The following is a 22,759-nucleotide window of genomic DNA, read 5'->3' on the forward strand; positions in this document are numbered from 1 at the left end:
AATCGAGTTGATCTTATTGATCTCAACAGCCTCAAAGCAAGCCCAGTGGTCTGTTCACCGCCAGCCCAAGTGGCGGTCATGCTACAATCAACACCACTGCAAGGAGGCTGGCATAGTGAATCCCGTCCCACATGGATGCTATTCCTGATCAAATTCAGGCCGAAGAATTTGTGTGCGGCTCATCGCGACTCGCTCTTCGTCATCGTCTCAGACAGTCTTGAGAAAGCCTTGTCGACTCGCCCCTGATGATCCATTGGCTTTTTTTAGGGAACACGAGACCTGCTCAGCCCCAATCAGCGCATCCCAGTCGTATTTTGCCATCGACTGTTCCACTTTCGTAAGCTTAAATCCAGCTTACGATTACGATTATGTCTTAATTCCGTGCCTATTCTCCTCGTTTGCCGTATTCGATGCGGCTCTTCGGGTTCAGAAATTCAGGTTGAAGGACTGGAATGAATGCCTCAGGCACACTGACTAGTTTATCTCGCTCGGGGCCCGAGGGGAAATCCAATTTACGATGCATCATGTGGCTGGATCATCGTTGAGCCCAAGGCTGTGACACTTGTCAAGGGCAATCTCGCAACATATTCCAATCAATCTCAAACCCCTCATGGGTCATGGTCACGACAATCCTGCGCAATACCTGTTCCCAGCAAGCCGCCAACCAGGGCCTGGTAGTGGTATGGAGATGTGACGGGCTGCCCCATTTCATGATCCCAAGCTCATGCAGGTCAATAAAACTGTTGTATCGTGCGTGGATTAGAGCATGCTACATGCCGTCTGACACCGTTCCACCGTCAGTGCGCCTTCCTTCCGATCCTCGATCTCTTTGCCAGTTTTTACACTTTCCGAACGCCTGGTGGATGATCTTCCTCGAACACGATGTCATCGAAAACTCTGTTCGTCAATCACGCCATTTTCATCATCGTACGGAGAGAGATTCAGTCAGCCTCAGTTGGCCCTACAGCTGCAGTCGTGAGAACGTAACCCCGCCTTCTGCACAGCCTCCCAGAACGAGGATCATTGCATACTCTGGAATGGTTCGAGATAACCCCCGCAGAGAGGAAAGATGACGGACCAACCGGAATGGAATGTCGCCGGCTGTCTTATCTGGCACGGTGCGAGAAGGCTGGCCGCCAAACAGCTAGAAGGGGGAGGGGCTGTTTGTATCAGCCTCGTCGCGTAGTGGCCTCCGGCCAAACCTTATTCGGTGCAGATGAGAAACGAGAAGAGTAAGATATGCAAGCACTGACTAAGGTGCATCCTGGCCAATCTGGGCCTGTTGTAGCCTCAATGTCTTAAGGAGCCTCATCGGCAGGGGTTGTATAGCAGCCTAGTCTGGTCTGGCCAACATCAATCAAGACGTAACTTGCTATCTTATGCTTCTGGTAGGGCTCCTGAGCTTGTATATTATGGATCGACACTGTCTGAGAAATAGTATGATAATTAAGGTTAAATAAGAGCACTGTAGTTTATTCAGCCTGATGTGTAATTCCTCCCTTATGCTCGACATTATTATTCAGTCAGGCTACAGGGATGCATGCATATATCGAATCGCATTGATTCATCCTTACAATCCCGTCTATAAATAACCGGTGGTACAATGATCCTTGTCTCACCACCACATCGCCACGAAACACCTCATGCCCGCAAAAGTACGTACTCGATATCAGGCGTTCATGCACCTGCATCTAGACTCGTTATACATTCGATTAGGCAGAATAATTAACAATTACCATTAGACAGGAAAGCATAGAATACAACACAGAGCACACATCATCTCAAACAATACCCAAGCCAAGCATCAACGAGTCTCAAACTGGCTCTCCTTCTCCAACCACGTCCCAAAATCCTTCAACTCCGGATTCCTCCTCCTCAACTCCTCAATATTCGCATCATACCCTTCATCATGGAACCACTTGAACATCACCCCAAGCTCCTTCACGCCCGCCATCATCAACCAAACCGGTAGTCGGAATGTAGTGGGTAGATTCTTGCCCGTCTTGGCCTTGTACACGCGCGCCATCTGCTCGAGGGTAATCTCATCGCCGGCGAGGGAAATCGCCTTTCCTTTATTCTCCTCCGGATGGAGGAATGCATCCGCAGCGAAGAACCCAATGTCGCTGGTCGCGACGAGCTGAAGCGGCTTGCCCTTGAGCGTCATCTGCCATGCTGTCGTGAAGACTTTGCCGAAGAAATCGGGCGTGAAGTTCTCGAAGAAGGCGGTTGGGCGGAGGATGGTCCAGTCCATGGATGTGCCTTTTACGGTCTCGAGAAGGTGCTTTTCTATCTCGTGTTTGGTGATAAAGTGTGGGATTTTGGTTGGGTTGTTGATGGAGTCGTCGCCGTGGCGGTCGACGGAGCTGTACACGAAGAATTTGACATTCTGCTTGATAGACTCGTCGATGAGAGCGATGCCTTGACGTTTCTCATTGTTCGAGGCGGGGAGTGCAGTCTATCCCAGTCACATTAGCCTCATCCATCAACATCAGAGTGTAGCATAGCGTACCTGCACACTAAAAACCCCCCAAACCGGATCCTCTGTCAATTTCTTCACATTTTTAAAAATAGTCGCTGGCTCATCCAGATTCCCCTCGACGAGCTTAATCTTTGGTGAACTCTGCGCGAGTTTCTGGGCTGAAGGCGAGTTGGCATTCCGGGTGACGGCGAAGATGTTGAAGGGAGCGTTTTTGGCGATGAGGTTGCGGATTACGGAGCCGCCTTGTTTGCCTGTTGCGCCTGTTATGAGGAGGTTTGCCATTGTATATGATAATAATATGGGGTGTATTATGTGGTGTTGAGGGTGTGAGGTGATGTATGGAAGAGGTCAACGTGAGTAATGATGAATGATGATGAAAGATGAACAACCAGGGAAGTACCTAGAGCTTATATACAGTTTTCAACCGGATAGAGTTGTATCGATTAACAATCAATCAGGGCAACAAATGACAAGTCAAGATAAAATTTCCGTTTCCGGTAGTATTTTGTCATCACTCGGGATGCTGTGTTTTTTTCAACCCCGAGACTATCTCAGGTGGAGTAACTTAAAAATGCCACTCAGTCTGCCAAGTGGGTAGCTATAATTACTATGATTATTATTAATCTATTTTCTCACTTGAATGTATAGCTTATAGCTGAATCCAGATCAATAAGCTATTCTATTCTATTTCTCATCCGGCACTCTGTCGGGCCCCGCGAACCCCGACGCCGACGTTCGCCACGATTATTGACAAAGTACCGCTTCACCTCAACATACAGTAAATAATCACATTAAATCACCTTATAATCGACTAAATGACAGCCAAGCGGAGTTGCATCACCTGCAACCAGCGCAAAATCCGCTGCTCCAAGCAATCGCCCTGCAGCAATTGTGTCCGTAGCGGAGTTGAATGCGTCATCCCCGGTGCGAGGAAACATCCAAGGAGGGTTAATCGGCCTAAGAAGGGGGAGTTGTTAGAGAGAATTGGTGAGTTGGAGGAAGAGGTGAGGAGGCTGAAAGAGGGTCAGAGTGGATGTGCATGTACTAGAGGGGATCCACCTGCTGTAGCTGATGGTGTTGGATATCCAGAGAGTCAGTTTGGACGGTTGGTTGTTGATCGTGGACGAAGTCGATATGTCAGCGATGCGGCATTGGTCAGTCTGGGGGATCAGGTATGTTCCCTTCCTATAAGGCTATACGAGGATATTTATTAATTATGTAGATTGAGGAAATGCAGGATATCCTCGATCCTGTATCCTTGAAACAAGAAGCACATCCTCCGTGCATGGTTCTCACTCGTGTCCAAGATGGTCTATCGCAGGACTTGGATAGTCTGAGCAACTATCATCCTCCTTCACCCAAGGTGTTTGCGTTATGGGATGTCTTTCAACAGAATGTATCTACAGTAGTGAATATTATCCACAACCCCACCGTCGGGCCTGTCATCCTTCAAGCAGCAACACATCCAGACACCCTCAACCACGACTCCGAAGCCCTCGTCTTCACCATCTACTTTGCTGCCATCGTCAGCCTCACCCCCGAACAATGTCTCGCCCAAACAAACCTCATCCACATCGACGCAGTCCAATACTATCGCGTCGCCGTCGAAAAAGCCCTCACCCGCGCCAACCTCTTCGAATCCCAGAGCATCACCATCCTCCAAGCTGCAGTCATCTACCTCATCTGTCTCCGCCGCTACGACGACACAAAATACATCTGGGCCATGTCCGCCATGGTCACCCGCCTTGCGCAGGGCCTCGGCGTGCATCGCGACGGGTCAAATTTCAGTCTTGCCCCGTTCGAGACGGAAATGCGCCGTCGGCTATGGTGGCATATTTGTGTGCTGGATTTTCTGACGGCCGAGGATCATGGGACGGCGATGCTGATCCGTCAGGGCATGTATGATGCGCGTCTGCCGTTGAATGTGGATAACGGGGATATTGCACCGGGGATGGATGCGTTTCCGACAGAACGAGAGGGGTTTACGGATATGACGCAGTGCTTGGTTCACTGCGAGATTATCGTCGCTTTTCAGCGGATGCAGCATAAGAATAGTTCTCTAGATGAGCTGAATCACCACCTTGAAGACTGCTATTTCAAACACTTTGACCTCAACTCGCCCCGCCATTGGGTCGCTGCAACAACTGCCCGTCTCGCCCTTGCTCGATCATGGCTTCTCCTCAACTTTCCTGCCTCATCCTCCAACACATCCAGTATCTCACCACCACCAGACTCCAGCCGCCTCTTCCAAACAGCCACGCAAATCCTCCAATTCGCCTATCTCCTCGAAATAAACGAAAACACCACCAACTGGCACTGGCTATTCAAAACATACAAACAATGGCACGCGCTGGCGTATCTTCTTTCAGAACTCTGTTCTCGTCCAGTCACCCCCGAGACTGACAAGGCGTGGATCGCGGCGAGCAGTTTGTACCGCCAGTGGGAGCGAGATGCGACGACTACAAAGGCACCGCTTTGGAGGCCTCTTTCGAGGTTGATGGAGAAGGCTGTTTTGTCCCGACGTGAATAGCATAGAATAGCAGATGACCAGCAAGAAATTATCCAAAGTTAGTAATAAGAAATACCAGACATATTCTTATACCTAACATAGAGGTATTGTGCGTTCCTAGTTTACTCTACAGGGCCGGCTAATCTATCTTCTTATTCCTTCCATTTTGTTCAGATGATTTCAGCATGTTAAGTAAAATGGGTGGTTACGTTGCAGAAGTGGTTTAGATTGTTGGGCATTGACCGTCACGGCAAAGGGTTGAACTCTTCTAGGAGGAAGTGGTGGCCTCATCCTTTTTTAGACCCCCTGAGTCAATAGTAATATGGGCGACCTCAGGACTGTAGCTAGAGTGCATAATAAAAGTGCCATCCTCTTTATCAAGAATCTACAAAGTCTTAATATATTCTTGCAAAAGATTATCCTCCGAGGGGGCCTGCGCTGACTGTGAGGTCTCCCCCTTTCTGTTTATATCATAGATGAAAAGTGTGGGCCCAGGGTAGTCCATGTCGAAGAACTAGAAAGTATTGAGGGAGAGGAATGGGGATGATAGAGATAATAGTTAGGAGACGATCGATAAGATGATATAGCCTGAGATGTAACCAGGTAAACTGATGATATGATTGATTCTGTTAATGGAAGTTGGAGGAAGTCAGAATATAAGATGTCACACACCAGGCAGCAGCATTCACCCTACCATACAAAGCATGTCCATCTTACCCAAACGAGTCCATCACAAGATGTCCAGATGGCAAAAACGGCAATCCATTCCCGACACAAACAGCCAAAATCAGCCCTGCAGCCCTATGGGCAACTAGCGGGGAAGCCGAACCGTGGACACAGCCAGTCCACCAGCGAATCAGACCCGAGTGCCACCACCCAAATATGGAGTTGCCAACGTGGAATGTTGAGCATTTTTGGCGATTCGTTGGTGCCTAACGTTTGTTGTCGTCATGGAATATTCCCGAATATTGCCTAGATGGGAGACGAACAGACAAACAGATGGAGAGACAGACAGGGCAATGGAGTCAAAATAGTGGACGAAAGAATCGGTGAGAGTGCCAGTTAGCAAGAGACTAAGGAAGGGAATGGACACCCGTTGGCCACGTTTCAACGTTGCTGCAGATGTTTTGGCGGGTTGAGCTTATGTCTTTCTGTCTTTCTCTCTACTCACCGTCCATGGTACTGTATAATGTTAATTATTGTAGGGTACTAATAGAATAGTATCTATCTATCTACTATACTACATCTAGTGTTATAATCTCTATTCTATTAGGATGATACTATCTATTGTATCATTCTTATTCTTGTAAGCCCGCCGGGCGCAAATCCCCACCCGTCAGCCAGCCCTGTCGGCTCCGTCCCTGGAGTCATCGTCGGCTTTAAAAATTCCCTCCGCTTGATCGTCTTTCTCCTTCTTCCTCATCCGATCTTCTGCTTCTCTTCTTATCTTCTTCTTCTTATCCTTCTCCCTCCTTACCTTCAGCCCTCGGTAGCCGTGGTCGTTCCTCCTTACAACTGCCAGGTTCCCCTCCGATCTACACTACAATCCTTCTTGGCGAATAAAAAGACCCCTCAGACTGCCAACCGTCCATCGTTCGTTCGTTCTTCTTCTCTCCTTGAATCACATCTCCATCACGCTCCTTGCGACTCGCTCAACTGCTCCTGCTGGCTCCACACGCTACGGTAATTGATGTACTACTCCAACTCAGGCCACCAGGGTTGGTCGGGGGGTTATCCCCAACAGTGGCCTCCACAGCAGCCTTACTAGTAAGACCCTCTGCACCGTCCAACGATATCATCCAGAATTCCATCGTGCTGATCGTGAACAGTCCTCCTCCTCAACAATACCCACCTCCGGGTCCTCCCCCGGCTCAGTATCCGCCTCCAGCCCATAGTTATTATCCACCGTATCAGGGAACCCCGCCTCCGCACACCCCTTCGCCCTATCAGCATCATGGCTATCGTCAACACCGCGACAGCTACAGCTCGCACCGTATGTCCTCCACTGATTTTCCTCGTACTATTTTCATTATTCAGATCGTTAATTAATGTAGGAAGCTCCGCCTCTTGGAGCTCCAACCCCAACCTCCCTCCCCCGCCTCCATCCGGCGCCCAGCATTTCGGCCATGGCGCCCCTTCCAACTACCACTTCCAGTACTCAGCATGTACCGGTCGTCGCAAGGCCCTGCTGATCGGGATTAACTATTTCGGTCAGCCGAACCAGCTGCACGGTTGCATCAACGATGTCACCAATATGTCCACTTTCTTGCATGAGAAATTCGGGTATCGTCGGGAGGATATGGTGATTCTGACGGATGATCAGAAGAATCCGATGAGTGTGCCCAACAAGGCGAATATTATCAGGGCAATGCAGTGGTTGGTTAAGGATGCGCAGCCGAACGATTCGCTTTTTGTGCATTTTTCTGGTGGGTATTCCTGATGGTGATGGTGTAGTGGTGGTGCTAATGTTGGTAGGACACGGTGGGCGAACTCCTGATCTTGATGGTGATGAGGATGATGGTGAGTTTTCTTGATCCCTCTCAATTGGCGATGCTGATTTGGATAGGATACGACGATGTTATCTACCCCCTCGATTATCGTGTTGCCGGTCACATTGTCGACGACGACATGCACGATATAATGTTCGTCTCTCCCATTCCTCTCCCATTTGTCAACCAAACTGACAGTGTAGGGTCCGTCCTCTCCCCCCAGGTGCCCGGTTAACAGCGATTTTCGACTCTTGTCATTCCGGAACCGCGTTGGACCTGCCGTATGTGTACTCGACACAGGGTATCCTGAAAGAACCCAACCTAGCCAAGGAAGCCGCCCAAGACCTCTTCAGCGCACTGAACTCGTATGGAAATGGTGATCTGTCCGGGATGGCGTCCACCGCTATTGGGTTTTTCAAGAAAGCGGCCATTGGCAGTTCCGCACGACAGAGGACCGTCATGACGAAGACTTCCCCGGCGGATGTGGTCATGTTTTCTGGATCAAAGGATACTCAGACTTCGTATGTCTCATCCTCAAAGAAGATACCTAAAAAGAATCAGGCTAACCAGCACAGAGCGGATACATTCCAAGACGGTGAAGCGCGCGGCGCACTCAGCTGGGCATTTATCAAATCGCTCCAACAATGGCCTCATCAGAGCTATCTGCAACTGCTCAACAGTATTCGAGCCGAGCTGGATGGGAAGTACACGCAGAAGCCGCAGCTGAGCTCCAGCCATCCCCTAGGTGAGTCTTCATTCTGCATTTTGAGATAAATGACGCCATATGATGTGCTCGACTGACAAGTCACAGATACCAATTTGCGATTCGTGATGTGATTTTGTGTGTTTATGAGGAATGTCGTACATGTTTATGATTTCTATGACTTTCATCCCCGTCGTACTGTACTTGTTATCGTTTTATTATTCGCATCAGTAGTAGAAGAGAGATATGAACCAGTGGGGCATGTTTCAGTTTTAATGGAGAACGTGTTGAGCAAGCGAATTCAGTTCTTTCCCCGCAGCGCCTGTTCGAGTAATGTCCTCCGATTATCGTATGATGTAGAGTACTACTGACTAACTGTAATACAGACATGATCAAGCCGTGACCTGTGTTGATGCAAAAAAAGAAAAGAAAGAAAGAAAAAAACCAGTCAACCACATTCTTGCCCCTCAGCCTCTCGCAACAACTCAGCCGTGAGCCGCGTTTGAAAAAAAAACCCCCACTCTGTCTCACACCACATCTACCACGGTACTCTACCGACATCAACCTAACCACCCGCTAAGTGATGTAGCGCGATTCAGTCCCGTAAAAGACAACATCACGCTGTACAGATAAACAATCCAACTCGCCAGGTTCGAGAAACATGTTTCACTCTATCTGAATCTGATGCTTTTTTTTTTTTTTCCCTTCCTTTGCCCCGTTGGGCTACCCGGTTACCGTAGTCCCGTACCGTTTACCCGTACTGCAGTGGGTGGTTGGTGATCCCTGCTCAGTGCTCAGCCTCGGGTCCGGGTGATGCTGAACTGTGGAATGTGGATGTGGTTGTGGTTGATTTATGCAGTTGTAGTCAGGTTGGGAGCCTGGTGGGGTTAGTTAACATCGCATCTCCGGCAATATCGAGATGTATTATTATTAATATAGAAGAGAAGTGTTGGGTGAATCATGATTCAGGTGATGGATGGTAAGATGTGAGATGGTGTGGTGACAAGGTTAGATGGAATGTCTCATTAGCCACACCACCACACCACCACACTACAACAGTCTACAGTACAGATGACCACGGTCTGTGGAAATACTGCTAAATCAACAAAACTAATTATGCATATTCAACATAAGCGATGTGGCTTCGGTCCACCTCAACGCCGTACCCGAGTTCGTCCACAACAGCCTTGGTAAACATATTTCTGGATATGGAAATCCAGAGCGACAGGCATGTGCTGCTTTGTTTGTCGCTGATAGGATGGCTATATTTATTTGCCTTACGGAGTGCATGCATGAGAATAGTTTATGTCGAGTGCAAGATTCGACGTGCGTTGTATGTAGATGTATGTATGTCGTATGTAGTGTTGTGTGTATGGTGTAGATCTGTTATGGGTTATTTGTCCTTGCATCTAATAAGAATGTATCAATATTCATAAAGAAATATGAAGATGAAGATGAGGAAACTTTATAGACAATAAGTGATGTCATGATGGGATCTACGCTAGCTGGCAGATACAGTAGACTAGAGTCACTAATCTGAAATGATCAGCTTTATTGACTGTAGCTGCATCAACAATCATCATCAGAATATTATCATAATAATGATAAAATAAAATAGTAAAAAATACTCGTCCTCCTTCGGAGTACTCCTAGTACTTCCACGCACACTCCACTGTGGCTGTGATGAGATCATTCCATACTAGTCTTTATTAAAACGGCCTCCATTCTATCCCGCTCCAACCCACCGGCTGCTGCCTCCTGATTGACCGACTCTCTCTCAGCTCCCTCAGCTCTCTCATTTCTCTCCTCTCCTGACCCCCACTCCAAACTCTGTCCGACCGGGGCGTTCGTTTCACCGTCATTGATGCTCTCTCTGTCGTAGTCTGTTCTCTCTGCGGAATGGGGCCAATCTGCTGTTGGCCCGCCAAGCAGTGATCCTCCTGCTAACTAACTGCCGTCTTCTCCGCTTGGTGGCTCAGGGGGTTCCTCTCTGATTCTGATTCTGATTCTGATTTCTGTCTTTCAACTGTAGAATGCTTCATGTTTATTCTGTAGAATAAGTACGTAGAATAGTTCTATATTTACCTGCCGCGTCATCGACGAATGACCCCGTGTTGACGCCAGCAACCCAATCGGGTGAATTCCCATGCATTGCATCGTCTCAAAATATCTCATCCTGCTCACTGGAAGCGTGTTTGACATGGCCCATAATAATGCCCATCCACCAGTCTCCGTTGTCGGATCAGATTTGGTCGGCACGATTAGATCGATACAAACTTACTGTACAGTTTGAAGTTGAACTAACGACGTCCATCCCATTAGCTTCTCTCTCTCTCTCCCTTCTATCGAAAATCCTCCGCTGCTTTTCCTCGAGTTCCACCCGATGCTTTAGGCTTTTTTTTTTTTCTCTCGTCATTTTTTGTTTTTTCCTTTTCGTATTTTTTCTTTTTCGCCTTTTTGTTTTTTATTTTTTTTTTATTTCATTAATTTTTTTTTTTTTTGCTTAGTCTCTCGCTTTCTTTTCCCAGACTTTCTTTTTCTTTTTTTTTTCCCTCTTTCCCTTTCTTTCTCTCTTCAATCTGTCTGTTTCATCTTTCTCAACTAGGATCAGCTCAGATCATCCTGACCTGTCCATCTCATCTCCTCCATCTCCTATACACCACCCTCCTCTATATCCTCTATACTGTATACTACAATGATGTTTACATCCTCATCAACAAACTCCTCGAGAGACTTTTCTCTCCCAGACAGCCCCGTCTCCGGCCATCCTCCACAGCCTCAGGCCTCATTTCCTCCGCCTCCCATCCGCCGTCGCCCTGTTCCCTCCAGCACAAATAGCATCAACCCTCCCAAAGCCCGTCGCTTCTACTCCTCCCCCTTGCACGAGGGCTCCTCCGACTCGTCCACCCCCCTCCAAGTCTACGGCCTCGAACAACGCGAGCCCTCCATCTACAACGAAAAGCCCAAACTCCTCCGCCGCTTCTCCCACGCCCTCGACGACATCAAAGAGGACTTCTCCCTCCAGCTCGACCCCAGAACCACCGCAGACAAGATCAAGCGCAGATCCACCCTCATGCTCGATGGCTGGAATGCCCCCTCCACCCCTTCCGCCTATCCCGGCTCCCAGTCCTCCTTCGATGTCTCCTCCCAATCCCCAGAGCGCTCCTCCCTCTCCCGCCCCATGTCCATCCTCTCCTTTGACAATTGGTCGCCCCCACGCAGACTCGGCCGTCGCCTCACCATGACCTTCTCGCAACGAAGAAAGCGTCTCAATCAGGGGGCCAGCATCTCCTCGCCAAACCTCATTGGCGCTTCCACCCAAATATAACCGTGCCATGTCATCTCCCGCTCACATGCATCAATCTGAAACACCTCGAGTCGTCAGTCGAGACGTCAGTCGCATGTGAGGGACAGTACCTATAATAAGGTGACACACCAACATAAAAGTACAACATGATTTGTTTTGATTGATATATTTTTACACGGTTTGGTTTGGTTTTGGTTTTGGGTCTTTTCATTTTCCGTTTTGCATATCATAACCTGGAGTTATTTTTTCATGCGTGGTTGAACCACCCGCCTGGTGCTTATACTTTACCCCTGTCTATGTACAGGGGTTCTCCATCTGTCTTCGTGTACGTTTTTTTATCCCTCCTTTTTTGTTTCTTTTCATTTTCGGGCATATCGGGATGCATCATATTCATTTGTAGATAATACTACTTACCACTGTCCATCATTAGCTAGGCGTTTGGTTTAGATTTGGGTTAATCATAATCAAATCAGGGTTAGACCTTCAAACATTCAACTGGAAGTATTCAAATAGCGTACAGTACATTCAAATTAAGTAATGGATACATACATGCTATGCCATGCTAGCTTAATAGTTCATAATGTATTCCCCCCTAGTTACCCCATACCCCGTACTCGTACTCCGTATCGTATCCTATCGATAAACGCCCCTCCTTGCATACATACATCACATGGCGATCACCCTCTGGATCCGGTCTGGTCTGATCTGATCTGATCTCATCTGATCGGTAGTTGGTATGTCAGTAACTGGCATGGTATGCACTCTTATCAACTGACATGGCTGAACTGATAAGGGTGCATTTCGCTTATCTGTATTCTGTCAGATAGATCACGTACGTCTTCCTGGGTGGGATGTATGTATGGATGTACATAAGGTCGGCACTTTTCTGACTTGCTTTATCTGTGCTCTGTGCTTATGTAGTAGGTAGGGGGGTGAGGTGAGGAGATAGATAAGGGCCAATAGGGTGGGTGGGTGATATCTGAGATAAGGCATGTCAGATACCTTATGTAGGTTGTGCTGGATGTACAGCACTTTGACTGCTGCTGGTAGCTATGTATGTTTTCCGTGTTCTTCTAGTGTAGTACTACCCATGATAAACTCGAGGGGTAGGTGGGTACAGTTGCACAGTTCTTAGAGTAGAATAACTTTATTGTCATAATCACATGAATGGTATAATAACCGATGTATACTCCAACCTTCAAAAACACCATATATAAAAAAAAAAAAAAACAACATAACATAACTCGTTCAAGGGTACATGATCTAGTACCGACACTTCCTTTCCGTATATCCTTATCTTTGTAATGCTCACCGTCTAATCTATAAAGTAACACTCTCCAAATCACGCATGACAACAGACATCTGCGCCCGTTTGGCAGCCTCGGCAACGAGACTAAAGTCCTGCAGAAACGGGGCCGTCGCTGTTGGGCCTCCCAGCCCGGTTATCTGGTGCGGGTAGGTATCGTTCGGGGCTGCGGTGGATGGCATTTGCATTTGGCTTTGCATGGCGTCATTCACGTTCATCGTGTGCTGTCCGTCGTTGGCTGGCTGGACGGTATCACATGAAGGAGGAGCGTTGGTTGAGGAGGAGGAAGATGGTGATGGGAGGAGGGTGTATGGCTGGTTGCTGGGTGCCAGACCCAGGTTGCCTTGTGTGGGCTGTTGTTGGTTGGTGTTCACGAAGGTGGTAGTGGATGGTGCGAGGGCAGGTTGGGTACCAGCGCTTTGGGTATCATGGTTTAGCGAACGCAGGTACGCATTTTGGTCCATGGTGATGGTTGAAGAGTAGATGGATAGAATGAGAGGTTCTATTCAGTTGTTCACTGCAAGTCTGATCTGGTGGCGGGCTGATGGATAAGGGATCGGAAGAACGGGTTGGACTTGGTGCCGGGTATGGTCTGATCCTCTGAACTGGTGGAGTCGATGGTAGATAGCCGATTCCCCAAGTGAGACGAAGAGAATGGCGTGATGAAGGAGAAGTGAAGCGGAAGAAACGATTGAGGAGAAAACGAAAGCCAAAAGCACGTGGGTCTTTTCAACCGAGTGACGTTCGGCACAGGGAAACTTTTTTGGACGGGTGATGACGCTTTTACGTACAGTCTGGGGACGGAGGGGTAGACGCTGTTTTTGTGTGTGAAGAACCCCAGGGGTGGTCTGCAGTCCGACCAGTGACACGGCAATGCAAGGAGGAAAGTGATGTGCCTGCTTAGCCGTCCCCGTATTTGCAGACAACTTGTAGGGGATGTTCAGCCTGCGGCAAGATGATCGACCATCGAGCTTTGGATTTGCGCTTCGAGAAAAAACCAAGAGGGAGAAAAAAGTGGAATCTCCGACGATTACCCGGCCTGTATCTGCCCCGTATCTCCGCCCGTCCCCACGCGGGGTTTCCGCGGTGGACGCAGGTACTGTCGCGGTGTTACCGTATCGTACTGTCAATCGGGAAATCCTCGGCATTTCTCTCACGTGAGACACACGTGACTTTCCGTCTGCAATCTCCGCGCTAAACCGCTTTGGAATTACCCCACCATTGGGATTTGCGATGGAATCAATCGCACATGATATTCTGCTCATGCGAACAATTGCCAATCAGTAGCCCCCCATCACACTCGCAATGGCTGATTTTGACAATCTCGATGCCGGGGACTTCTTCAAGGACCCCGAGGGCTTCTACCCCCCGGAGAAAGAGCCCACCTTTGCTGAGCACCACATGCTTTCTGGTCAGACAGTGCGCGTGCGCCTCGTCGGCAGTCATCCTCTCTACGTACGAACATGCTGATCTCCATACCTCAACTATCTTTACCCCCTTACTTGCCGACTGACCGTCTCTGGAGGGCGATCTGCTATGGAACGCCGGCCGGATAAGCTCCATCACTCTAGAAGAGAGAGCCGACGAGCTCCTTAAGGGAAAGGATGTCTTGGAGATTGGCGCCGCAGCAGGCGTCCCCAGCATCGTCAGCGCCATCAAGGGCGCCCGTACCGTCGTCATGACCGATTACTACGATCCCGATTTGGTCGATAACATGCGCCAGAACGCCGAGTCCGCTGCGCCCATGATCCCGAGTTCCTCGTCGCTTCACGTTAATGGATATAGATGGGGTGATCCGGTTGAGCCGCTGTTTGAGCGTCTACCTGAGGGATCGAAGGGATTTGATCTAATCATCATGGCGGACGTGGTGTATAACCATCCCCAGCATCCCAACTTGATCAAGACCATGCAGATGACTCTGAAGCGGTCGAGCGAGGCTGTCGCTTTGGTCATCTTCACGCCGTACCAGCCGTGGCTTCTGCCAAAAACCGAGAAATTCTTCCCTCTGGCTGAGGAGAATGGATTCGTCGTGACCAAGATTTTTGAAAAGGTTCTGGATGAACATCTCTTTGTGGATGATCCTGGTGTATGTATCTTTTCCGAATTCTATTCAATTGCTGACTTGCCGCAGGATGAGAAGCTTAGAAGAACTGTCTTCGGGTATGAAATTCGCTGGTCTCCCGAGCAGTTGAAATGATAAACAACAAGATATAAAAGTACATAGAGGATACCTGGCGTTTGGATATGATTATAGATCAAAAGTTTGGTTAGATTTCAATTGAAGATAAGCATGCTGACATCTACGACACGTACGATAGCCATTTATAATAGCAAATAGCATAAATAAATCCAACTACCAATATCATATCGTACAATTAAATGCATAAAATATCAATTCTTCGAAAATCAACACAAGTTGCAAAAGTCACATGCACCCCGCCAACCCCGCATAGAATCAAAAAAATGAAGGGAAAAAAAAAGTCCGCCGCCATCGCAATCTTATCCAACAACAACAACACAACACAGCTCTTCGCTGCCAACCTTCACCATGCCAGTAAGTCGCATCACCTCACACCTCCAATTCAAACAACCCTAACCACAATAACCAGCTCATCCTTCTAACCGGCTACCCCTGCTCGGGCATCTCCCACCGCGCCCACCAACTCTCCACCCTCCTCGAAAGCGCCCAAACCGAGCTCTTCGCCTCGGGCACAATCCCACCCACAAAACCGCGCTTCAAAATCCACGTCGTCGAGACGCATGATGAGTCGAATCCGAGGACTGTATACGACCATGCACGCACGGAGAAGCAGGCTCGCGGGGTGGCGTTTGCGAAGGCGAAGCGCGCGCTCGGAAGAGATAGTTTTGTGATTCTTGATGGGATGAATTATATCAAGGGGTACCGGTATCAGCTTTGGTGTGAGGCGAAGGCGTTGGGGACGACTTGTTGTGTGGTATGTCTCCTGTGTCATATGGAATTAGATGGATGATGCTGACGGGGATAGGTTCATGTTGGTACGCCTATCGATCAATGCGTTGCAAACAACGAGGCCCGGATACGTCGTCAGAACGCTCAGAAAGAGTCATCCGATGCTCCAGCCGACAAGGAGACCCCGGATACAACCACACCTGCAGCACCTACAACAACCGATTTATCCCCCAAAGAAGAAGACACCCAAGAACCATATCCCCCCGAACTCCTCAACAACCTCATCTTCCGCTACGAAGAACCCTCCACCCACAGCCGCTGGGATAAGCCCCTCTTCACCATCCCCTGGGAAGACGCAGAACCCCCCATCGCAGACATCTGGACCGCCCTAACCGGCATCCCGCACCCTTCCACCCCGGCACCACCCACCGACGATACAGACACACCCCTCTCCAGCGTGACGGCCTCTCTCGCAACCGCAAATATCTCCGATACAGCCAGCGTCGGCACAGCAGCAACAAGCCTCCGACGACCAGGCGCACTGGGTCGGCCCAAGATCAAACCGCACCAGGCTACCGTGCAAGCCGCAGTAACCGATTCCTCCGCGCTGTACAGCATGGAGAAACGCACTTCGGCCATCGTCGCCGCCATCCGCGCCTTTACCCTCGCCACGCCCTCTGCGGAGACGGCACTCGCACAGAGCTCCGACGCGACTGGTATCACCGTCGCCGTGCCCGAATCGAAAACGCCCGTCTTCATCCCCGCTCATGTAGCCACGACTGGGTCGACAGATGAATTAGCCGGCGCGGGCGGCATCCTCGCTCTACCCCGTCTGCAGCGTCTGCGGAGACAGTGGATTGGGCTGAATCGTGCGTATATCGGGTATGGACAGGCTGGGTTGACTCCTGAGCAGGTTGGGGATGCGTTTGTGAGGTTTTTGAATGGTGATTTTGCCGGTGATGAGTAGATTTGATCTGGTCTGGTTGGTAATGACTAATGAGTCTGTTGATATGATCTGATGATAAAATAGAACGAATGGTTTTGGAAAAAGTTCAGATAGATATTAGCGATAATACTAGATATCGAGTTGCATGTCTTAGAACTGTATCTTTACGGGGTATCTGTGTCTGCCAATTACGTTCGGGGTAGGGAGATCCCAGATAAGCAGTTACAAGTCACCATAGGCCAAATACAATGCAGGGTTTACTAGACGAGATAGACAGCAAGATGGATCAAAACAGTAATCAAGAATATCAATTGCAATTGCAAATCAAAACAAAAGTGTATAAAGCTCTCCGAGAGTATAAACGCTGCACAAGCCAAATCCAAATAGAAAAGCCAAAAGCTATAGACAAGAACCAAAACAAATGTCCAGAAAAATCCCGGTCCACCAACCGGTACATCCAGAATAAAAAAAACAACAAGAGTGGTCTAAAAAAGTAAATACCCGAAGAAACAAAAAAGCATGTACACAAGAACCTCCAATCCTCTCCTGATCCCCTTTTATTTTCTTTTTTTGCAGTCCACTAGACCACTGCCTCGAAGCGAGACAAGAAACCAAAACAAAAACATCCACCAAAATACAAAACGAAATGTTATACACCAGTGGAAGCAGCGAGGAACTCGCATATACGCTTCCCCTCACTGGCCATAAATGCAGTCTTCCTGGCCTTTTAGAAAACTGCAGAGCATGATTCATCTTTCCCCGGATGCTGCTAGCACAAGGTACATATCATCATGATGATGAATACCTGAAGCCTCCCCTGGACGGGGTAGCAGTCCACACTCGAGAACGAGTGTGAAGCAAGTGTGGTATGAGCAAAGAGTCCGTGGCTGGTTCTTTGCGGGCAGATCCTTGGATAGTAATAGTCCTTTGGGGTATAAATGAATCCACTGGCTGGCCTGAGAGGCATGCACGGTCTGGTTCCGCGACTTTTTCTTTTTTGTCCCCATGCATTGTTTGGGGCTCCCATGGCTGGTATCACGGGAATTTTTTCAAAAGTGTAAAAGAAAACCATCCTTTCTGGCCATCGGAAGATAAAAGAGTCCTTGGAAAGATAGAAAGAAACATAATTGCAATCACCGTAGCGATTGTATTCAAGCTGGCAGACCATTAGCCATCTGAGCTGCGGTCTGGCTAGCCTCAATGTGGCGGTAGTTCAATCCGAGTGTCATCAACTCCTGAAGGCTGGCATTAACCTTCTCATGCTTGGGTGAGTCCTGGGGGGTAAGGCTGGTGAGCTCCTCGAGCAAACGCGAGCGGCAATTGTAGTAATTGCGTTCCGCGTTCTGAAGTCTTTGTCCATGGTGGGCCGAGGCATGGTGGGCAGCCTTCAGAGGGTTCACCTGAGCCTGTGTCGAGCGAGTTCGCTTCATTGTCTGTGCTCCAGAAGTGCCAGTCACGCGTCTCTTGCGTCCGGCAGTCTCCTTTCTCTTGGAAGCCTGGGCAGTAGAGGGGGAGTTCTCCGGAGAGCTAGGGCGCTCAGAGGAGGCGTAGTCGTGAACTCGTCTCATGTGGTCATAGAGGTTCCATCTGCGGGGAAATCCATAACCAGGAACGGATCTGTCGCATCCATCAAAGAGGCAAAGATGTGGGTTGTCTCCATGTCCGTGGAATCCATGAGCTTCGCGCTCGTGACGGAAAAGACAAGCATTGGAAGAAAATTGCAGCTGAGCATCCATGCAGGCAGGGACCTTGCATCTGTAGGGCTTCAAGTGGGAATCCAAGTATTTGCTGTTTGGGCGGTTAGCTCCAACTTCAATCCAAGTCGGAATAGAAAAAGAAATGAAAAAAAGTACTCACTGATAGGCACATTTCTGGGTGGTAGGGGGGTGGTTGCAGGGCTTGTCTCCATGGGCAAATGGGCAGTAGTACTTTCCATCACTGTTGGTGGGCAGAGAGTAGTAGGGGTGGTCCCTGGGGTTCCGCAATTCAGAGCTCTCTTTGGATCTCTGGCGCAGAGGCTCCCTGACAGGCAGGGGCGGGAAGAATTCCTGGTCTGGCTTCACCTGAGACTGGGGAGGGGTAGTCTGCAAAGCAGGTCTGCGGGAATGCTTGGAAGCTCTGATGGTTCTGTGGGGATAGGTTAGATTGGGACACTCGTTGTGCTTGATGCACTGAGGCACTGACCTGTTCGGGTCCTGCTCACTGAGAGGGGGAGTGAGAGGGAACAAAGGATCTCCTAGGTTGATGCTCTGGTTGCCAATTGGCGTTGTTACGTCTTTTAACATGGCATCATCATGAGACATAAAAGAAGGGTATCCAGAGTTGGAGCAAGAAGAAGTAACAGAAACATCATTGCTAGCTTCAGTCAAGGGAGGGGAAACAGGTACGGTGCGGAAAATGTTTGATTGAAGTTGGTCCAGGGCTGATCCTTGGTAGTTCCGGTTGTCCATCATGGAGTTCCATGCGAATTGGCTGTCGTCGGTGTGAGAGCTGTGTCCGATGGAGTGTGCATCATCAGGAGTGCAAGATTGGGTTCCAGGTTGGGCACATGCATCATTTTCAAACGCAGCAAAATCCACAAAGGCAGAGTAATGGTGGAAATCCTGTGCGTGCGAGAAATCCAAATCATTGTGGTCATTCATATCCTGAACAGATGGGAAGTCTGTGTGGTACATGACCTCGCTGGGTCCCACGGTGGAAGGCAAGAGTTGTTGAGAGAAAGAAAAGGAAAGCATCTGGACCTCTGGTGATTCGGGCTTATTTGACATGGCATTCTCAAGGGCATCTGCATCATTCAAAACCCAGGGCTTCATGTCATTGGGAGTTCCATGGCCATTGTGAGAACTTGAGCACAAAGAAAAGTTGTCCTGGCTGGACATATCATCATCCTGGAGTGCTCTGGAGGTCAAGTTGGAGATGTCGTGAACAAGGGGAGTGTGTCTAGGTTGGGACGTTTGGTCCACATTTTGCAAAGCAGACTGGGAAAGTGAGATGACCCTCTCGGGATCGTTCTTGATCTGTGAGGACATTTTGAAGTGTGATATAGTCGACAAAACAACACTGTAAGAGATGGTAAGTCAGTAATCTACAGCTAAGAAACAGCAAACATAGAAAACAAGACAAAAAAAATAAACAAAAGAAATGGAGATCCATAGTGCGAGAAGACCTAAGACCTATTAGTACACTAATGACTTGCAATGGATCGATGAAACCAACCGATATGATGGTGAGAGGATGATGGCTTCCGGAGATAGTGTCGGCAATATCCAGTCGATTATCATTGTCGTAAATCGGTTATATCCAGGAAATCCTCTGTAGACGGGTCAATGGCCAAGTGAAATCGGAAAGATGACGAGATGCATCACGACTAAGCGTAGAAGCTACAAGTCGAGGGATCATCGTGGGGAAAGGCCATGACGGCCAGGATATTTCCGTCCATCGGGGAACCAGAAAGACTACAATCAGGCACTGAGAGCATTGTATAGTCCAGGGCATCAGATAAAATGGGGGTTCCATGACATTGTCGATTATGTGAACATAAAAAGGTTGAGACAGGGCGCAAAAAGCAAGAGCATCACTTTTTTTAAAATCCAGGTTCGTGAAGGCATTGTAATCCAGAAAACATAACAAGCAGTCCAATAGGGGGGTTTGTCCAGAAGGGGTTCAAAAGGCCAAAGGGTCCAAGGTCAACAATATCCAAACTCCACTCAGGCTTGGAGTGGAGATTTCATACGGCCAAGTCAGGAGTCTGGGGGTCCAAAGGAATCGAAGTTTTGCTCAAGTGTGCATTCATTAAACAACACTGAGTGTGTCCACGCTGATTACGGATGTAAAACAGCTTTGTCCGGGGAGATCATCATCATTTGAAGAAGTACCATGCGTTAGAGCAAGGCATCCGATAAAAGAGAACCAAGAGGTCGTTCAAGGGCGCCAGGCAGGCAGACCCTAATCCAAGTCGAGCGAGAATAATCAAGGTCCAAGATTCGAACAGTAAAAACGCATAGGGAACAAAAAAAGAAAAAGGCAAGGGGACTACCTGTTGTTATTGTCTGAAGAAGAGGTGCAGACTAAAGAGCTAAGCCTGGAGATGGAGACAAGAAAAAGAAATAGTAGAAAAAGAGCAAAACAGGTCCTATCCAGAAGATGGATTGAATTCCAGCGGCAAGAGTGGGCTGATGGGAGCCAAGGGAGACTTTCTCTTCCAAGATCCAGGGTTGGACGCTTGTATAGCAAGAAAAAGAAAGGAAAAAGAAGCAGAAGGAGGCCTGTTTGGAGGGGGAGTTTGTTGGAGATGGGGAGAGATGGTGAAGAGAAATGGATCCTTTGGTTTGTGGGTATCAAGGGGTATCAAAGTGTCAAAGGGATGGTTCCAGGTAGATGAAGCTTGATGGATTGGTTTGGAGTAGTGGTGATGAGTGAAGAGGAAAAATCCAGAAGAGGAATCGAGGGGGCGATGAGCGCCTTTTTACGTGCGAGCAGCAGCGCTCAGGAGGTGTTGTGCGTGGGGGGAAGAAGCGAACAGAAGCGTCCAAGCGTGTGCCGGACGTGCATGTCGCACTTCCTACGCAGCCTTCGGTCGGCCTCGCTGGCGCCATCGCGGCCGCTGATTTGCCCCTGCACATCACCGCGGCGAGTATTAGTGCAGCCCCGGAGGATGCGGTTTCAAGTGTGCAGTCTGTCTGCGCCGCTCTCCTCCAATAGTTACCAGAAGATTGCCTGTTCTGGAGTTTTTGACGTGGCCAGCGGCTGGATGTATCACTTGCGGATGAGTAGAGTCAGTAGCGGTGAGGCAGCCGTCAGCAGCCCCTCCTCTGGGCCCCGGCGGCTGATTGGCCCGCAGCCCATCGGCGGAAAATGGGTGGCTGCAGGCTTGCATCACAGGCAGTTGCCAACATTGCAGCAGCAGCAACGATTGGCCCAGATTGCTCGGCGCGTGCCAGGCTAGTGGCAGCCCCTGATGGGCCCACAGCCAGTCAACGGCGGCGGGCGGAGCCCGTCGATCAATCAGCGACCGCCGCCGAGAGCCCCGCTTTTTCCTCGTGAACCATGAACCCTCACGATCCACGATTGCTTGGCTGAGATCGCAACACGTCGAGCCACCCTGCTGGAGCCTACGGATTACGTCGGAACAGAGGGAACAGGGGGTGAAAGAGGGGAATGTCTACACGCAGCAAATAGGATGCGGAAAGGTGGTGAGGCGGGGGAAGGGAAGTGAGGGGAAAGGGGCATCAGGCCATGTCATCCTGTCACCCAGTTTCATGATATTCCTCGCTTCTTGCATTTCGAAGCCAAAGTACAGCTGAAGACAAGGAACTGGGTTTGTTCAGGGGTGGCAGGGTGCTGATTTATCTATACCTATGTACCTACGACCAGGTTGTGAAGTCACCAAGCCCATCACATCGTCACATCGGGCACCGCCAGATCAGCCTACGTTGGGCAGCAATGCATCATCTTTATTGCTCGTATGGAGTCGGATGGGGGCCGGAGATGAGCCGAAAAAAGCCCTAGGGCATTTTGTGCTAAACTTTCTTTTTTGTGATGTCAGCGATGATCACAAAAATCAGAATTGAGTGCAGATCTCAAGAAAAAAAGGAGCAGAGTAAATGGCAATTTCAGACAAAGGTGAAAGATGGTATATGGTTGTCGTTCAGCAATCCGAAGATCTTCAGTTGAACTATGCATTGAATATGGTGATCATCATTGAAGAGGGGCGAAGCTCCCTCGGATGCCATTGTACTGCTGGGGGGAAGTAGGAAAAGAAAATCATGTGCTTACCGAACAGCTTGTCAAAAGCATGCAGCTGGCCAAGATGGGCGAGCTCCAGAACAGCCTCGCAATTCAAATTGACATCCAACCAACATTAGGAAAGATTAAGGCCTCAATTATCAATTTAGGTAGCCTTCACTGCAAATGGCCCTGTCGTGGAAATGGCCGGGCTCTGGTGAGACGCATGAAACATCTTGTATGGAAGTCGGAAGGAGGAGAAATTTTCGAGTGCGATCGAGTTTAACCAAGCGAAACGACACGTGACTGTTTGCAGTATTTGCACTTCTACCTGGTAATATTGTATTGATTACTGTAATAACCCTGT

At 49.0% G+C, this 22,759-nt stretch overlaps 10 protein-coding genes across 10 annotated transcripts; 6 read left to right on the top strand and 4 right to left on the bottom strand.

Moving 5' to 3' along the window:
- The first annotated feature begins 503 nt into the window (after nucleotides 1-503).
- ASPWEDRAFT_38060 (uncharacterized protein) lies at nucleotides 504-1,220 on the top strand. Its single transcript, XM_040834823.1, has one exon. It carries the CDS (start codon nucleotides 618-620, stop codon nucleotides 1,071-1,073), a length of 456 nt encoding a protein of 151 aa, XP_040690159.1. The 5' UTR covers nucleotides 504-617; the 3' UTR covers nucleotides 1,074-1,220.
- Nucleotides 1,221-1,420: 200 nt separating this feature from the next.
- Nucleotides 1,421-2,761, bottom strand: ASPWEDRAFT_151912 (uncharacterized protein; the record flags this gene model as incomplete). Its single annotated transcript, XM_040829617.1, has 2 exons — nucleotides 1,421-2,455; nucleotides 2,510-2,761. 2 exons carry the CDS (start codon nucleotides 2,759-2,761, stop codon nucleotides 1,805-1,807), a joined length of 903 nt encoding a protein of 300 aa, XP_040690160.1. The 3' UTR covers nucleotides 1,421-1,804.
- A 533-nt stretch (nucleotides 2,762-3,294) lies between these two features.
- Nucleotides 3,295-5,009, top strand: ASPWEDRAFT_25950 (Zn(II)2Cys6 transcription factor; the record flags this gene model as incomplete). Its single annotated transcript, XM_040832791.1, has 2 exons — nucleotides 3,295-3,651; nucleotides 3,702-5,009. 2 exons carry the CDS (start codon nucleotides 3,295-3,297, stop codon nucleotides 5,007-5,009), a joined length of 1,665 nt encoding a protein of 554 aa, XP_040690161.1.
- A 1,669-nt stretch (nucleotides 5,010-6,678) lies between these two features.
- Nucleotides 6,679-8,314, top strand: ASPWEDRAFT_49969 (caspase family protein; the record flags this gene model as incomplete). Its single annotated transcript, XM_040837354.1, has 7 exons — nucleotides 6,679-6,755; nucleotides 7,062-7,414; nucleotides 7,464-7,508; nucleotides 7,555-7,630; nucleotides 7,681-7,998; nucleotides 8,053-8,222; nucleotides 8,289-8,314. 7 exons carry the CDS (start codon nucleotides 6,679-6,681, stop codon nucleotides 8,312-8,314), a joined length of 1,065 nt encoding a protein of 354 aa, XP_040690162.1.
- Nucleotides 8,315-10,688: 2,374 nt separating this feature from the next.
- On the top strand, nucleotides 10,689-11,862 carry ASPWEDRAFT_38072 (uncharacterized protein). The gene has a single exon (XM_040834824.1). It carries the CDS (start codon nucleotides 10,876-10,878, stop codon nucleotides 11,506-11,508), a length of 633 nt encoding a protein of 210 aa, XP_040690163.1. The 5' UTR covers nucleotides 10,689-10,875; the 3' UTR covers nucleotides 11,509-11,862.
- A 960-nt stretch (nucleotides 11,863-12,822) lies between these two features.
- ASPWEDRAFT_94256 (uncharacterized protein) lies at nucleotides 12,823-13,035 on the bottom strand (the record flags this gene model as incomplete). The annotated part of the gene is made up of 1 exon (XM_040839599.1): nucleotides 12,823-13,035. A coding segment is annotated over one exon (213 nt), but the record flags the coding sequence as incomplete, so codon positions are not given.
- On the bottom strand, nucleotides 12,890-14,348 carry ASPWEDRAFT_408480 (uncharacterized protein). Its single transcript, XM_040835411.1, has one exon. It carries the CDS (start codon nucleotides 14,056-14,058, stop codon nucleotides 13,300-13,302), a length of 759 nt encoding a protein of 252 aa, XP_040690165.1. The 5' UTR covers nucleotides 14,059-14,348; the 3' UTR covers nucleotides 12,890-13,299.
- On the top strand, nucleotides 14,028-15,166 carry efm7 (putative nicotinamide N-methyltransferase Nnt1). The gene is made up of 3 exons (XM_040834825.1): nucleotides 14,028-14,248; nucleotides 14,319-14,879; nucleotides 14,925-15,166. The coding sequence occupies exons 1-3, from the start codon at nucleotides 14,099-14,101 to the stop codon at nucleotides 14,988-14,990; spliced, it is 777 nt and encodes a 258-aa protein (XP_040690166.1). The 5' UTR covers nucleotides 14,028-14,098; the 3' UTR covers nucleotides 14,991-15,166.
- Nucleotides 15,167-15,341: 175 nt separating this feature from the next.
- ASPWEDRAFT_25956 (putative RNA polymerase II Elongator complex associated protein Kti12) lies at nucleotides 15,342-16,689 on the top strand (the record flags this gene model as incomplete). The annotated part of the gene is made up of 3 exons (XM_040832792.1): nucleotides 15,342-15,347; nucleotides 15,403-15,747; nucleotides 15,799-16,689. The coding sequence occupies 3 exons, from the start codon at nucleotides 15,342-15,344 to the stop codon at nucleotides 16,687-16,689; spliced, it is 1,242 nt and encodes a 413-aa protein (XP_040690167.1).
- Nucleotides 16,690-17,492: 803 nt separating this feature from the next.
- On the bottom strand, nucleotides 17,493-19,804 carry ASPWEDRAFT_407854 (putative C2H2 finger domain protein). Its single transcript, XM_040835401.1, has 3 exons — nucleotides 18,853-19,804; nucleotides 18,526-18,795; nucleotides 17,493-18,456 (listed from the first exon to the last, which is right to left on the bottom strand). Exons 1-3 carry the CDS (start codon nucleotides 19,695-19,697, stop codon nucleotides 17,820-17,822), a joined length of 1,752 nt encoding a protein of 583 aa, XP_040690168.1. The 5' UTR covers nucleotides 19,698-19,804; the 3' UTR covers nucleotides 17,493-17,819.
- Nucleotides 19,805-22,759: the final 2,955 nt, after the last annotated feature.

This window comes from Aspergillus wentii (genome assembly GCF_001890725.1).
Source record: "Aspergillus wentii DTO 134E9 unplaced genomic scaffold ASPWEscaffold_3, whole genome shotgun sequence".
NCBI lineage: Eukaryota > Fungi > Ascomycota > Eurotiomycetes > Eurotiales > Aspergillaceae > Aspergillus > Aspergillus wentii.